The 15207-nt window shown below is 43.4% G+C and overlaps 1 protein-coding gene and 1 non-coding gene across 2 annotated transcripts in view; one reads left to right on the forward strand and one right to left on the reverse strand.

Moving 5' to 3' along the window:
- Positions 1–13507, forward strand: part of LOC144265614 (uncharacterized) — a 41707-nt gene extending 28200 nt beyond the window's left edge. The window contains exons 4-5 of the mRNA XM_077818380.1: positions 9422–9491; positions 10156–13507. Coding sequence (XP_077674506.1) covers positions 9422–9491; positions 10156–10180 — 95 coding nt within the window. The 3' untranslated portion in view covers positions 10181–13507. The remainder of the gene's footprint in view (positions 1–9421; positions 9492–10155) is intronic.
- Positions 13508–13802: 295 nt separating this feature from the next.
- Positions 13803–13913, reverse strand: LOC144267180 (U5 spliceosomal RNA). The gene has a single exon (XR_013346551.1). It is a non-coding gene; the product is annotated as a U5 spliceosomal RNA (small nuclear RNA).
- Positions 13914–15207: the final 1294 nt, after the last annotated feature.

Raw genomic sequence — 15207 nt, forward strand, 5'->3', positions numbered from 1 at the left:
GTGATGGAAAATTCACCACGATTGTTGGTTAACGGTTCCAATGACTAATTACTATTACAGTTAATAATTTATGCCTCCTTTCCTGTTTGAATTTGTCGAGTTTCAACTTCCGGCCATTGGATCATGTTATGCCTTTCCCTGCTAGATTGAAGAGCCCATTATTAAATAATTGTTCACCGTGTAGGAACTTACAGACTGATCAAGTCACCCCTTAACCTTCTCTTTGTTAAGCTAACTAGATTGAGCTCCTTGGGTCTACCACTCTCAGACATGTTTTCTAATCCTTTAATCGTTCTTGTGGCTCTTCTCTGAACCCTCTCCAGTTTATCAACATCCTTCTTGAATTGTGGGCACCAGAACTGGACACAGGATTCCAGCAGTGGTCATATTACTGCCAAATCCAGAGGTAAAGTAACCTCTCTGCTCCTACTTGAGATTCCCCTATTTATGCATCCCAGGATCCCATTAGCTTTTTTGGCCACCACTTCACAATGGAAGCTCATGCTCAGCTGATTATCCATCATGATCCCCAAATCTTTGAGTCACTGCTTTCCAGGATATGGTCTTCTATCTTGTAAATATGGCCCACATTCTTTGATCCTAGGTGTATTCATTTACATTTAATCTGTATTAAAACACGTATTGTTTGTTTGCATCAAGTTTACCAAATGATCGCTCTGAATCAGTGACCTGACCTTTTCATTATTTACCACTCTCCAAATGTTTGTGTCATCTGCGAACTTTAGTAATGATTTTATGTTTTCTTCCAGGTCATTGATAAAGATGTTAAACAGTGTAGGACCAAAAACCAATCCCTGTAGGACACCGCTGGAAACAGACCTGTTTGATGACAATTCCTTGTTTACAATCTGCAGTGGCAGGGTGCTAAATGCGTACATTCCCCTGCTGTGTTGCCCACACTGCCTTCACAAACTGGTGCCACCCATTTTTGGGACTATAGCAATTCCTTAACCTTCCCATTGTGAGGAAGCCTGCAACACTGCAAGCTCTCTCTCTTTCCTCCCCCCCGCACTCCACAGATTTTCCGTTTCTGGGGTCCTCTGTCATGACAGGGAAGTGAATTTAGCTCAGATACTGAAAAGGAAATACATCTCTTTGTATTAGAGGAGGATGTTCTAGGGAGCTAAGTACAGGATTGGGAGCCAGGAATTCCTGAGTTCCATTCCCAGCTCTTCAGCTCTCCTGGCATCAGTTTCTTCATCTCTAAAATAGGGCAATTGGAACTCATTTATTCACATCTCAGCATAGTTGTCCAGTTAAATAGTACTGTATTTATATCTCCAATTATCCCAATGGACAACAGGTTGAGAGAAGAGAGGGGAGTTGCTTCAGAAGTTATACATCAAATCTTCTCCCTGGAGGCAGTTGATAGGTCACAAATGTGATGGTGGCATCTCTGCATGACATAGGCAGGAGGAGAAGAGTCTGGCTATATAAAGGAGAAATCTCTTATTTACCCCCAAATACACTGATAAACAGCAACAGTGGGGAAATGCTGCTGAAAGTTTAATGGTGGTTTGATAAACTCCTCCTTAGTTAAAAGTTCGTGGGAGTGTGGCTGTGATTCTTTGTGTGTGTCACATATGGATTATTTGATTTACTGTCACTCCTGGCTCAGTTGAAAATTCCTGTCCTCTTCAGTGATATTTATCCTTAAGCACAATAGACTTCAAACCTATTCATGAGTATTTTTAATTTCTCATTATCTTTCTCTCTTGAATTGATTATATACATCTGGCGCGCTCTCTCATCACAGAAAGGAGCAATGCTGCTTGCAGCCTTTCCTTCTACTTATCTGCTTCTGTAGCCAAGAGGTACAAGAGAACTCTCAGCTTCTATTTTCTTCAATTTTCCGCTAAATTTCCTTTGAAGGGTATCTTTCCTGGAGGCTTTAACTGATCCATTTTCTTTTCATTTTTTTCTGACACCATATTGTGTGTTTGCATGAGGAGGAAAGAAGGAGGAAAAGGTGAACAATATTTCTGTAAATGTAAAAACTCTTTGAACCATACTCTGGTCTTGGGTTTGTATTTAGAAATCCTGAATTCAACTGCAAATCTCCTCTGCTTTAAAGTGAGGTTCTAGTGTGAAAATGGCACTTTCTTCTCCAGTTGTTTTCAATGGGCTTTGGATCAGGTCCTCAATCAGCAGATCTGCTCTCAATGTGTGTATTCAGTCATAACTCTTTGCTTTTAACTATCCTTATAATTAGAAAGTTTTATTAATAGCTAACCTAAATCTCCTTTGCTTCAGCTTAAGCTGATTATTCCTTGTCCTACGTTCAGTGAGTATCACCATTAATTACAATTTTTGCAGACCAGGTCTTCAATAAATTTGCACATATGTATTTGACTGGAATTTGGCTCTTTTGATTTTGTGGTTTAAAATTAGTTTTTGTCATTGTTTTATACCTGTTAGTCTTGCTGAAAAAGAGCTGAAACAGAAGTTTACTCACTTACACTTCAACTGAATTGTTTGCTTATTTCTTCATGGTTTTAATGTTGACAGCATCCTAGATTCCTAACAATGGTACATTAGAAAATAAACCTGTAAAATGAACTATGGCAGGCCTTGATTCCTCATTATGTCAGAGCTACATTCCGACACTGTGGAAAGGGGGGCTACTGGCAGACAGCTGCATCTCCTTGAATCAGCCCTGGTGCAAGTTAGAGCAAGAGGGTGTCTCCTCTAATTACGTTGCAGGGATAAGGTCCTTACCCCAGTGCGGGATTGAGTCTGGTGGAGCTCAGCTCAGCCATACCCTTGCCACATACATCCCCAGCCTGCCCTGACATATCCTAGGATGGCTAGCATAGGAGCTGGCTAAGCTGCCTCCACCAGCTCCACAGTAGTGAAGATTCTCCTTACACAGAGAGGATTCTTTCCTGCAGCTCTCTGGCTGGTTTAAGGCCATTTTACACTGTACATTAGTGCCAAGTGTCCTTAGAGGGAGGGATAATCTGAGCCATAGATAGCCTAACTGAAAAATGTAAAATATAGTCCTTAACAAAAAAAGTTTGTCAGAATCCTACATTATAGACACTTCAGTGTGCTAATAGTTACCAACATCCTCACTCTAAACCATTGCACGGTGCTGCAGATAGCAATGCCTTCTTGCCTTAGTGAAATTCCATACCACACTGCCTGGAAAAATTCATCTTGACAACTGTCATTCTATATAAAAAACACAGGAAAGACCCTAACTCTGCTTCTCTGCTGAAGAGAGCATGATGCAAAGCCCATCTATTTAAGTGAGCATTGATGGGAGGCTGAGGCAGTTGAAGGTGGGATTTTGGTTTAGTCTAGAGGGGATGGGGATTTATTCAGTTAAGCGCATGCTTAATTTAAAGCATAAGTTTAAAGTAGACTTTAATGTGATGAAGTTGACATAAGCTTAAAATTTACACATTGACCACAGTGGGTCGTCTTAAGTGGACTCTTCAAAGGGGTCTCTTTTTAGAATACACAGAGAAGCTCCAAATTTTTGGTTGTTTCCATTTTCTTCCAAAGGACAATATTTGGCCCAGAATTATCTTGAATAATCTTACTTGAATAAAATATTTGCCTTATCCTTAAGAAGGCACATATAATTATTTCCCTCATTAGCTAGGATATATTTGTATAGATATTTGTTTATATCTGTTGTGGAGAAGATTAATTAAATTATCTAACAAGGTGGTGGTTTCTCTTTATTCATTGTGGTGTCTTTCTGCACAGGATTGAAATGTATAGTACACTGATACAGATTGCACTGTTTCAACCAAGTACACAAAGTCCTATTTATTTTCACTATTAATTGTGTTTATGTGAAGCACTTGTAATGGTGAATGATATTATTTATTATAGAAATCATAGACAAGCAGACCAGAAAGGGACTGGATAGGTCATCTAGTCCAGTCTAACGCACTGAGACAAGACTAAGTATTATCTAGACCATCCCTGACAGGTGTATGTCGAACCTGTTCTTAAACACTTCCAATGATGGAGATTCCACAACCTCCCTAAGTAATTTGTTCCAGTGCTTAACTGCCCTGACAGGAAGTTTTTCTTAATGTCTAACCTTTATCTCCCTTGTTGCAATTTAAGTCCATTACTACTTGTCCTGTCCACAGTGGTTAGGGAAAACAATTTATCACTCTCCTCTTTATAACAACCTTTTACCTATCATGGCCCCCCTCAGTCTTCTCTCCTTCAGACTAAACAAACCCAGTTTTTTCAATCTTACCTCCAGTCATTCTCAATCTTTCTAGACCTTTAATCATTTTTGTTGCTCTCCTCTGGACTTTCTCCAATTTGTCCATAGATGTCCACCAGAACTGGACACAATATCTAGTTGAGGTCTTATCAGTGCTGAATAGAGCAGAAGAATTACTTCTCGTATTTTGCATACAACACTCCTGCTAATGCATCCCGGAATGATGTTTGCTCTTTTGAAACAGGGTCACATCATTGACTTTTATTTAGTTTGTGAGCCACTATAACCCCAGATCTTTTTCTGCAGTACTCCTTCCTAGGCAGTCATTTCCCATTTTGTATTTGTGCAGTTGATTATTCCTTCCTAAGTGGAGTACTTTGCATTTGTCCTTATTGAATTTCATCCTATTTATTTCAGACCATTTCTTCAGTTTGTCAAGATCATTTTGAATTCTAATCCTGTTCTTCAAAACACTTGCAACCCCACCTGCTTGGTATCATCCGCAGACCTTATAAGTGTTCTCTTTATGCCATTATCCAAATCATTTTTGAAGATGTTGAATAGAACTGGACACAGGACAGATCCCTGTGGGACCCCACTTGATAGACCCTTCCAGCTTGACTGTTTGCCATCATTGACTCTCATTACTTTGTGATCCACTATAACCCTTGTTTTTCATCCCTTTTATCCTTACTCAGAGACTTTCAACAGGTCTGCCTCCCACTTCTATCTCAACCTGAGTGTAAGTGTATGCATCTTTGATCTACAAGACAACAACACCTCCCTTTTTTCCCTGCCTGTCCTTCCTTATTAAGCTGTATATTTCTATACCAATATTCCAGTTGTGTGAATTATCCCATCAAGTCTGTGTGATGCCAATTATGTTGTCATTGTGATTATTCATTAGTATTTCTAGACCTTCCTGTTTATTCCATATACTACTTGCATTAGTATGAAGACGTTTAAGGTTATGGCTACACTAGAGCTGTAAGCAAGCTCTCTAATGTAGCTGCTCTAAGCCGACAGGAGAGAGCATGTTGATTTCATTAATCCACCCCCAACAAGTGGTGATATCTATGGGAGAAGTTCTCCCGCTGACATAGCGCTGTCCACACCAGCACTTAGGTCAATGTAACTTATGTCACTCAGGGGTGTGAATAAACCACCCCTCTGAGTGACATAAGTTATACTGACATAAGTGGTAGTGTAGACGTAGTCTAAGATGTTGTTTGATTTCCCCTCTATATTATGACATCTTTGCTATTGCTGCAGTATTTAGTCTTTGTCCTGATGGAGTATTTTGCATGTCAATGACTATTTGACTTGATACTTGCTTCACTAACAAGGTGTGACAAAGTCACACTGGACAACTGTAAGAAAGCGGTGGAAGGCAGGTACATCAGCCCGAGAATGGTAACGACCCTTTTTCCCATCAGCAGAAAAGAGGTTACCTCCGGTTAACTAGGGACATGTAAGTGCAATTAAGGTCTGCCTGGGATCTTTAAATACCCTTTTGCGGTAAGGGAGAGGAGAGATGGGAGGTAAGCTGCAGCAGGGAGAAAAGGCTTTTCCTGGGTGGAAGGCTGCTCTCCCCTCTAACATGGTAACAGACTGTTTGGGGAGGGACTGGCCGAGAGGCTAGCACCATGAGGCAACACTCGAGAGAGGGCACAGGCAGGGAGAAGTATTCCCTTTTTGTGGTGTTAACTTTTTTTGTTTGCCTGAAAAGTGCTCCTGGGACCTACCCTGAGGCCCACCTTGTAAATATTGAAGAATAAAAGCTCTCCAGAATGGGACTGATTTACTCTAGCCCCTACCGCCAGAGGAAGAAGCACTGAACCTGGTGAGGCAAAGAAGGTGCCTTGCCACAAAGCAGATGGCTATATTTTGTTTGCATCTAATTTTATCACCTTCCTAAGTAGATAAAATGGGCAGAACTGGTTGAAGTATATGTGTGTAGACATGGTTATTTAATTTCATAATTAGCAATAGTTATTAGCATTTTATTTTTAATTGATGCCCCAAATTCAGGAAATTCCTACTCCCCAAGCACATGCTTAAGACCCTTGGAAATCAATTAATCAATCTGCACAGACCTAGTTTGTCTGTTAGGTTAGAAGATTTTGCAAATTTATGTGATCCTTTTTGCACCATGGCATCTTCAGTTGAAGAAAGTCCATGGGATGATACTAGGGGAATAATGCAGCTGAAAGCATCAATACTATATCTAGGTCAAACTGCTGGGAGAATTTAGAATGTAATTATTCAAGGTGGAATTTGGCCAGGGTACCGGGAAATTCTATTAATATGAAAGGTTTCAGAGTAACAGCCGTGTTTGTCTGTGTTCGCAAAAAGAAAAGGAGTACTTGTGGCACCTTAGAGACTAACCAATTTATTTGAGCATAAGCTTTTGTGAGCTACAGCTCACTTCATCGGATGCATACTGTGGAAAGTGGTCCTTACCCATAACTATTTTACATTTGGGGACAATGTATACCTTCAGATGAGCGGCACTGCTATGGATACCCGCATGGCCCCACAGTATGCCAACATTTTTATGGCTGACTTAAAACAACGCTTCCTCAGCTCTTGTCCCTTAACGCCCCTACTCTACTTGCGCTATATTGATGACATCATCATCTGGACCCATGGAAAAGAAGCACTTGAGGAATTCCACCATGATTTCAACAATTTCCATCTCACCATCAACCTCAGCCTGGTCCAGTCCACACAAGAGATCCACTTTCTGGACATTACAGTGCTAATAAGCGATGGTCACATAAACACCACCCTAAACCGGAAACCTACTGTTCCTACCTACATGCCTCCAGCTTTCACCCTGACAACACCACACGATCCATCGTCTACAGCCAAGCTCTGCGATACAACTGCATTTGCTCCAACTCCTCAGACAGAGACAAACACCTACAAGATCTCTATCAAGCATTCTTACAACTACAGTCCCCACCTGCGGAAGTGAAGAAACAGATTGATAGAGCCAGAAGAGTTCCCAGAAGTCACCTACTACAGGACAGGCCTAACAAAGAAAATAACAGAACGCCACTAGCCGTCACCTTCAGCCCCCAACTAAAATCCCTCCAAAGCATTATTAAGGATCTACAACCTATTCTGAAGCATGACCCAACACTCTCACAAATCTTGGGAGACAGGCCAGTCCTTGCCTACAGACAGCCCCCCAACCTGAAGCAAATACTCACCAGCAGCCACATACCACATAACAGAACCACTAACCCAGGAACCTATCCTTGCAACAAAACCCATTGCCAACTGTGCCCACATCTCTATTCAGGGGACACCATCATAGGGCCTAATAACATCAGCCACACTATCAGAGGCTCGTTCACCTGCACATCCACCAATGTGATATATGCCATCATGTGCCAGCAATGCCCCTCTGCCATGTACATTGGTCAAACTGGACAGTCTCTACGTAAAAGAATAAATGGACACAAATCAGATGTCAAGAATTATAACATTCATAAACCAGTCGGAGAACACTTCAATCTCTCTGGTCACGCGATTACAGACATGAAAGTTGCTATATTACAACAGAAAAACTTCAAATCCAGACTCCAGCGAGAAACTGTTGAATTGGAATTCATTTGCAAATTGGATACAATTAACTTAGGCTTGAATAGAGACTGGGAGTGACTAAGTCATTATGCAAGGTAACCTATTTCCCCTTGTTTTTTCCTATCCCCCCGTCAGACATTCTTGTTAAACCCTGGATATGTGCTGGAAATGGCCCACCTTGATTATCATACACATTGTAAGGAGAGTGGTCACTTTAGATAAGCTATTACCAGCAGGAGAGTGGGTTTGTGTGTGTGTGGGGGGGGGTGAGAAAACCTGGATTTGTGCTGGAAATGGCCCAACTTGATTATCATATACATTGTAAGGAGAGTGATCACTTTAGATAAGCTATTACCAGCAGGAGAGTGGGGTGGGGGGAGGTATTTTTTCATGCTTTGTGTGTATAAAAAGATCTTCTACACTTTCCACAGTATGCATCCGATGAAGTGAGCTGTAGCTCACGAAAGCTTATGCTCAAATAAATTTGTTAGTCTCTAAGGTGCCACAAGTACTCCTTTTTTTATTAATATGAAAAGTGCTTTGGAATCTTTAATTTGAGTACAAATCACTAGGTCTTCGGTTTATTGTCTCATGTAAAGCATAGCAACTTCATCAAAGTGACCCTTTCCAAGCCTCATTCTCAAGTATTCTCTCAGTCCTGACTCAGAGGTAAGAGTCATTGTCATCGACTGCATCATCAACGCCATCCTGCTTTCAGCACGTATTTCTTGGTGGTCTTCCATTCCCAATATTGACCCAGTTGAACCAAAGCATGTGGCAACATTGCTGCAGGCTGTTACAAATCATTACAACTTAAATCAAATCCTTCACTTACCTGCAAAGAGCTGTGGTTAGGATTCTATGTATTCCTCAGCCCAACAGCTGATGCTGTCACTAATTATACCTAAAGGAGTCCAACTCCTTTGATACATGTCAGCTGTTGGAGAGAAACACCCAGCTGGTGTCTATAGTTTATATTCCCTTGGTTTGTGTTACCCTTCTTTCTAACACATTAGAAGTACTTGTGTCTTATATGTTTACCATATGGGGCAGGGCACACTAGAAATTCTTAGACATCTAGATTAAAACCTTTACTGCCTTCGTTAATGAAGCTGCTTGCTCAGCTCAGTGGGTGGAGGCCTGTGTTGAGTCACAGGTCATGATTCTCTGGATGCACTGAATCAGACATTAAGGATGCAAATGGTCTATTAGATCACCTAGACCATCCCTTTGTTAACTGTTCCTTATAAGATGTATGTTTGTTTTTCTTGGTACCACCTAAAAAAAAAATTAAGATAAAGGGGAGTAGAATTACAGTCTTTGCAAGCTAGGAATCATAGAGTTATACAGTATTCTAATTCATGTGTGTTCCTGGGGAGTTTTTGACTTTCATAGACTCAGTAGATCAGAACATTTTCTTTTAGACTCGTGTGTGTATTGAAAGGTCAAAGTCAAGATAAAAATGGCAGAACAGAAGATCAATTTTAGAATTCCGTTTTGTAAGTGACTTTAAGATTTATGCCACTTGCCTTTTGCTTGTCACTCTAACAAATCCAGTACACTGGACCTTTTCCTTCATTTTTAGTTATCTTTCCATTTCTCCTACACTAGCAAGTACAGTTATTAATTACCAGGATACATGCACAGTGAGAGACTGTCCCCTTCCAGAAGAATTTACAATGTAAGTAGACAAGACAAAGTTACCTTTACAGAAGCACAGAGACTTGAAGTGACTTCATGTAAGGCAGGGGGAAACCCACATCTTTTAAGTCCCATTCTGATACCCTCCTCTCTGGACCACACCATCTCCTCATATAAACCCTCTAGATCCTAATCTAAAGCCTGTTGAGATCAGTGGCTTGAGTCCCATTAGCTTGAATGGGCTTTGGAATCAGCCCAATAATGCAGGATTTTCAGTGTAATAAGTGGTCACATTTCAGTTCATTTTATGCTGACAAAGTCATTAAAAATAGAAAGAATGTTTATCGAAAGCAAACATGGGGTCCTGTTTTAATGGTAGTGGGAGCTCTTGTCCATTCTGTGGGGCTGTAGCCTGCAACTCCCAAAGACCTATGTGAAAGGCTTATTTACATACACTCAAGTTTTACAAGACTGGATGTGTGATGCTGTATGGAATATGGGAGAAACTTTGATATTGTTGATACCAATATTATAAAATTGCAATGAGTCTGACCATATATGCCATATAAGGTGTCTATGGAAATGTTATAATTTGCCAAGTATGATAATCTTGTTTATATGTTTGTATCACCTTTGTATTGTAAGTTATAGATACGTATGGTATAGCTGTATTTCCAAACTTGTGCTATGTTTGACACCCCCAGACAGATTGGCATCAGCACTGCCTAGCCTGCTTGATGGCCCATGAACCCATTGAAAAAGCCAGGGACTACACCTTACGAGTCCACAAGACTTGTAGGGGCATGCCTATGGACAGAACTCTAAATTTTCCATGCCACATGCTGTGAACCTTGTGTTTGGGACACAGGAAGTATAAGCCACATGGCAAGAGGAATATAAAGGGCAGCTGCATCGTCTCCAACTCCATTTTGTCTTCTTTCCTGCTTCTTACCTCTGGAGTAACTTTTCTACAAACGAAGTTCTGAACAAAGGACTGAATGACCCATCCAAGCTATGGATGTGAAACCCAGGGAAGGGAGCGGATATCCCTTGCCCGCTGCCAAGCTCTGCACCAGAGACCAAGCTCTACAATGCCAAGGACCCAGAGAAGGTGCCGGGACTGCCAACTGACCAATACCCAGAGGAGCTACTGGGACTCCCACTGGCCGTGTGCCCCAGGGAAACCGAGGAACCTCAGGAGATGGAGGAACACTCAGAAGGGGTAGTAGGAAATAGCCCAGAGACACCAGACATTAGTCAGGTTGTGTTGCCAGAGTCAAGGTCAGCGGGGTTCAGTGACGGATCCCTGCTGATCCAGTGATAGAACCCTCCACCACTGTCAGGTCCCTGGGCTCGGACCTAGTGGAGTAGGGTGGGACAGGGTCCCCCTAGCCCCTGCTGTCAGCCCCAACCCTGGGGTGGCTGCCTACTCACCTTAGGCTGGATGGTCTTCATTTGCCTACTGTCTGCCCCAGCCAGAGAGCTAGGCCATAGACTGCTTATTGCTCTGCCCTGCCCAGAGGGCCAGAGACGTTAGTCTGCCAATTCCCCTGTTGAGCATTACACTTGTAGGTACAATGTAGTGAGGGGGTGTGGCCTCCCTCTGAGACTGACAGTGCGGGATGGCCACAGACCACTACACATGGTGGAGAATGCAGGCAGTGTCCCACCCCTGAGAAGAGAGGCTTTGTTGCACTACCAACTTGCCACCAGCCCAATCTGCTAGAATGGAGGTGGTCAAGCTGATGAAGTGGTGGGCAGAAAGCCAGCAGCAGCAGCTGTCCACCCAGCTCCAGCAGCAGCTGGTGCAGCAATTAGAAGCCCAGTAGCAGCAGCTGATCCAGGAGGCGGGGCCCAATGGCAAGAACAGCAGTGGCAGTGCTTCCAGCAGCTGGCTGCCCCCCATCCCCCCGGCTCCAATCCTGAAGGAGCAATGACCGGGCAGCTCACAAAGATGGGGCCCGAGGATGACCTGGAAGCTTTCTTGGTGGCTTTCAAATGGGTCACCTCAATGGCCAGGTAACAGCCAGACCAATGGGCCACCTTCTTGGCCCCATACCTGATGAGGACAGCTCAGGCTGCCTATCGCGAGTTACCAAATGATGAGGCCCGAGACTATGGGCAAGTAAAGGTGTCCATACTCAATGCCTTGGACATTACCCCCGAGGCCTTTCAACTCCAGTTTCTGGTGAAGACGTACCTGTCGGGGGCCTGATCTCGGGTCATGGCTCAAGAACTTAAAGATACCTGCTGCTGGTGGCTCCAGCCTGAGCGGCATGCCACGACAGACATGGCTGAGCAAGTCACCCTTGAGCAGTTTGTCCACATGCCTCCGCCCCAAGGAGGGCCTGGGTTCTTCGACATCGACCTGCCATCTTGAGGGTGGCAGTGGGCTTGATGGAATACTTTCTGGCGGTGGAGGCCCTGGTTGCACTGGGGGCTGAAGCTATGACACCAGCCAGGAACCCTCTAGGTTTGCTGAGGACCCCCCAGCCCTAATGCCGATTCTCGATCCAACCCAAACTGTGATGAGGGTCATACCAGCAGCCATCTTCTGTGGACTGTCCTGGCATCCTGGGTAGTGGCAGGGGACGGAGGGCTGTGAATCTGAGCCCACCGGATCATCCATGGAACCCTGAAACCTGGCCCAGCCCTTCAGAGGTTGGGCCTGGTTTCACCTGTAGCCACTTCGACCACCTTCAGCGACAATGCCAGGCAATGGACTACACCTTTGGCAAGATCTGCACGGGGGAGTCCCGTGTCTGTCAACATCCTGCTGCCAAGTTGACCATCGCAGTGGGCCTAGGCGAGAAAAAGGTCTCCGCCCTGGTGGACTCGGGCTGCTGTCATGTATGCCATGGGCTGTTCCCTCCAACTGACCTTTGGCTAGGCAAGATCCAACTCCTGTGTATCCACAGCGATGTGAAGTCCTACCCCAGTGCTTGGGTCTCAGTGACCATGAACAGAGTGACCAGGGTTAATGATGGTGGGTCTAGCCCCAAAGTTGCCCTACCCAGTCATTCTCAGGCAGCACTGGCCAGGGTTCACTGGAATCCTGCAGGATGCGAGCCTCCAAGGCCTGCATGCCCAGACGGTCCTCAAGGGAGACCCAGGAGGGCCAAGCTGGGGGACCCGCTAGCCCAATCCTGGGGCCTATTTGTGCCAGAGAGAGATGCTACGCACATGCTGCCCATAGAAGAAGCACCCTTAGACAAAGTTGGGACCAAAGAGAGGACCCCACCCTCAGCCAGGCCTGTGAACAGTTGGCCTACGTCAATGGGGAAGTGACTGAACCTCAATGAGCAGCCCGATGGCCACGGTTTGAACTGACCAGGGTCCGCCTCTCTTGGGTTGACCAAGACCACCAAACCCAAATATCCGACTGTGAAACATATGCCAAGAGAGTGAACTACATCATTTTTTCTCTTAACGTATCACCTTTTAACTGTATAATATGGAGCTATGCATTTTAACTTGGAGTATGGGACCAGGTGGAAATTTAATTTTTTTTTAAGCTTACATTGTTTGACCTAGGTTTTCTGTTGCTTGTGGCTTATGTTATTACCCTGTTGTATTGTTTCCTCATCTTCCCCTTTTTCAATTAGGCATCTAGGGAACTTTGATGGCAAAAAGTTAGGCTCCCAGAGAGTATCGGTAACTACAGGACCGGGGCAGCTGAAATTTTGTGAACTGCAGTGGTGCCACAGATTGGTTTAGGCACCTAAATCTCTTCTGGATCCTGTCTTTTGTTACTAGCAGGGCAGGCTCCAATAAGAGACTGGGAGTTCCCTACAGACAACCAAACTGGGACCATCATTCCCTCTCAAAATCATGAGAACAATATCTACTTGGAGCCCTAATCCCATTAGAGGTCCCAGGAAGTTAGGATCTCCATGCACATTCAGGGTCCACAGTTGTCTAAGGACAGTGGCATGCCCTTCTCTATAGCCTCTTTATGGTTGGAGATCTCTGTATATTTAGTGATGACTGAAAACATCCTGTAGTTAAAAGCAGTACCTCCATTTTTATTAATAAAGGGAACAAATTATCAAATGATTTATCAGTCTGTTCAGTGGAACTGGTATTTGTCTGGTAAGTGAATGGTAATATTTATACTAATGACCATTCTCTTCTATTCTATGCTAGAGTATCTCAAAGCCTCACAGCACTTATCAGGCAGTAATGGATGCAGAGGGATTACTTAATCCCCTGTAGGGCTGGTTTAGCTGACATGAGCAGGCCAAAGTTAAACAAGACATGCCTGGACAAGTAATTGCTGAAATAACTAACTGTTGTGAATATGTTTGTAATAAATAGGGGAAGCAGAAATTAACTCAACTAACTATTGTGGGTATGTATATAGTAAACAAACAAAAAAATTGGGTAGAAACTCGGAAATGTTCCTCTCCACGGAAATCTTTAGTAAAAGGCGAAAGATTTATATGATTTGAAGGCAGAAACACCCTGAAGAGATAAGCTTGCCTTATCCAATCTGCAAAGCAATTGGTCTTTACTTGCAAAACCACAGAGGTCAGTAGCTAGGAAAGATGTAACTGTGTGGTGTATGACATGAACTGGAATTGTGGTATCACCCCGTCCTAAGCCACGTGTGTCTGGGCCTGGCGAGCATGGGAAAAGAACTGTTACATGCCTAATAAAGTAACCTGAGTGACAAGACTGAGTGTTTTGGGATCTCGGAGAACCGGGTGCAATTTTCTCCCAGAACTGGACAAGGTGATCTGGATAAGTGGACTGGAAAAGTTCTCGGACGGAATCCCAACACCATTCCCTGCTAAAATGCAGTCACCTTTGAAAGAGAGTGCTGCTGCACTCTTTTAAATCAGTGCTCAGTCACACTACACAGCTATAAAATAGGAATACTGTATCCATTCCCTACTGCAGGTGGGATTTAGGCTGGTAACATATAACTACCTGAGTTGGAATTTAGGCAGGCCACTGGGTTTGTGACCCTTTCTCTTACAAAAATTGTCACAAATTCCTTCTGATTCTCTAAGCACTCCCACATCTCACCTGACCATGACTCAGAGATCAGGCTATAAAATGGAGTCTGTTTTATGAGGTGAGGTTTTCAATATCAACCTTAACAAAGTTAGGTATTGTTTATACAGATTCTGACTCATGGGACGAGTTTACTGATTAAAAAAGAGGACAAGCAATCTACCAGAGAATGGGAAAAATTGATTATGAAGCAGTAATGGTTGATACTAATAAAGGAGAGATGATGGATTCATAGGCAAATTGGTTTGGGATCTCATAGGAAGATATTAACTTGAAATAATTGCAAAAAACAGATAGAACCTCCTACAGTGATAGCACTGAATACTGCTTTTTTATGATGATTTACGTATTAGACAAGTTTAATATTAAAAGGTCAGATGCACTTTTAGCCAGATGTGTAAAATGAAGACTTTCTTCTTCTCAGTGACCTCTTCAAACAAAGACAAGAGGGAAGGGTTCTCCAGTTTTCCAGTTTAGCTACACATCCTTGTATATTAAATGAGGTTCAGAAATCAGAAAGCCTCTTTCACACTCTCAAGTATCATCAACAAAGTCTGGCTGCTGAACGCCTCCCTTGAGTGAGTGTAGACAATGACTAAGGCTGTGAGTTTGTCATGGAGGCCATGGAAGTCACTGATTCGGTGACTTTCCAGATCCTCTGTGACTTCTGTAGCAGCCGGTACGCTGGCCCATGGCCACCTGAGAAGCAGCAGGAGTTTGGGGTTGGAGGGGGCTCA

Source organism: Eretmochelys imbricata, chromosome 6 (genome assembly GCF_965152235.1).
Source record: "Eretmochelys imbricata isolate rEreImb1 chromosome 6, rEreImb1.hap1, whole genome shotgun sequence".
NCBI classification, from domain to species: Eukaryota; Metazoa; Chordata; order Testudines; family Cheloniidae; genus Eretmochelys; species Eretmochelys imbricata.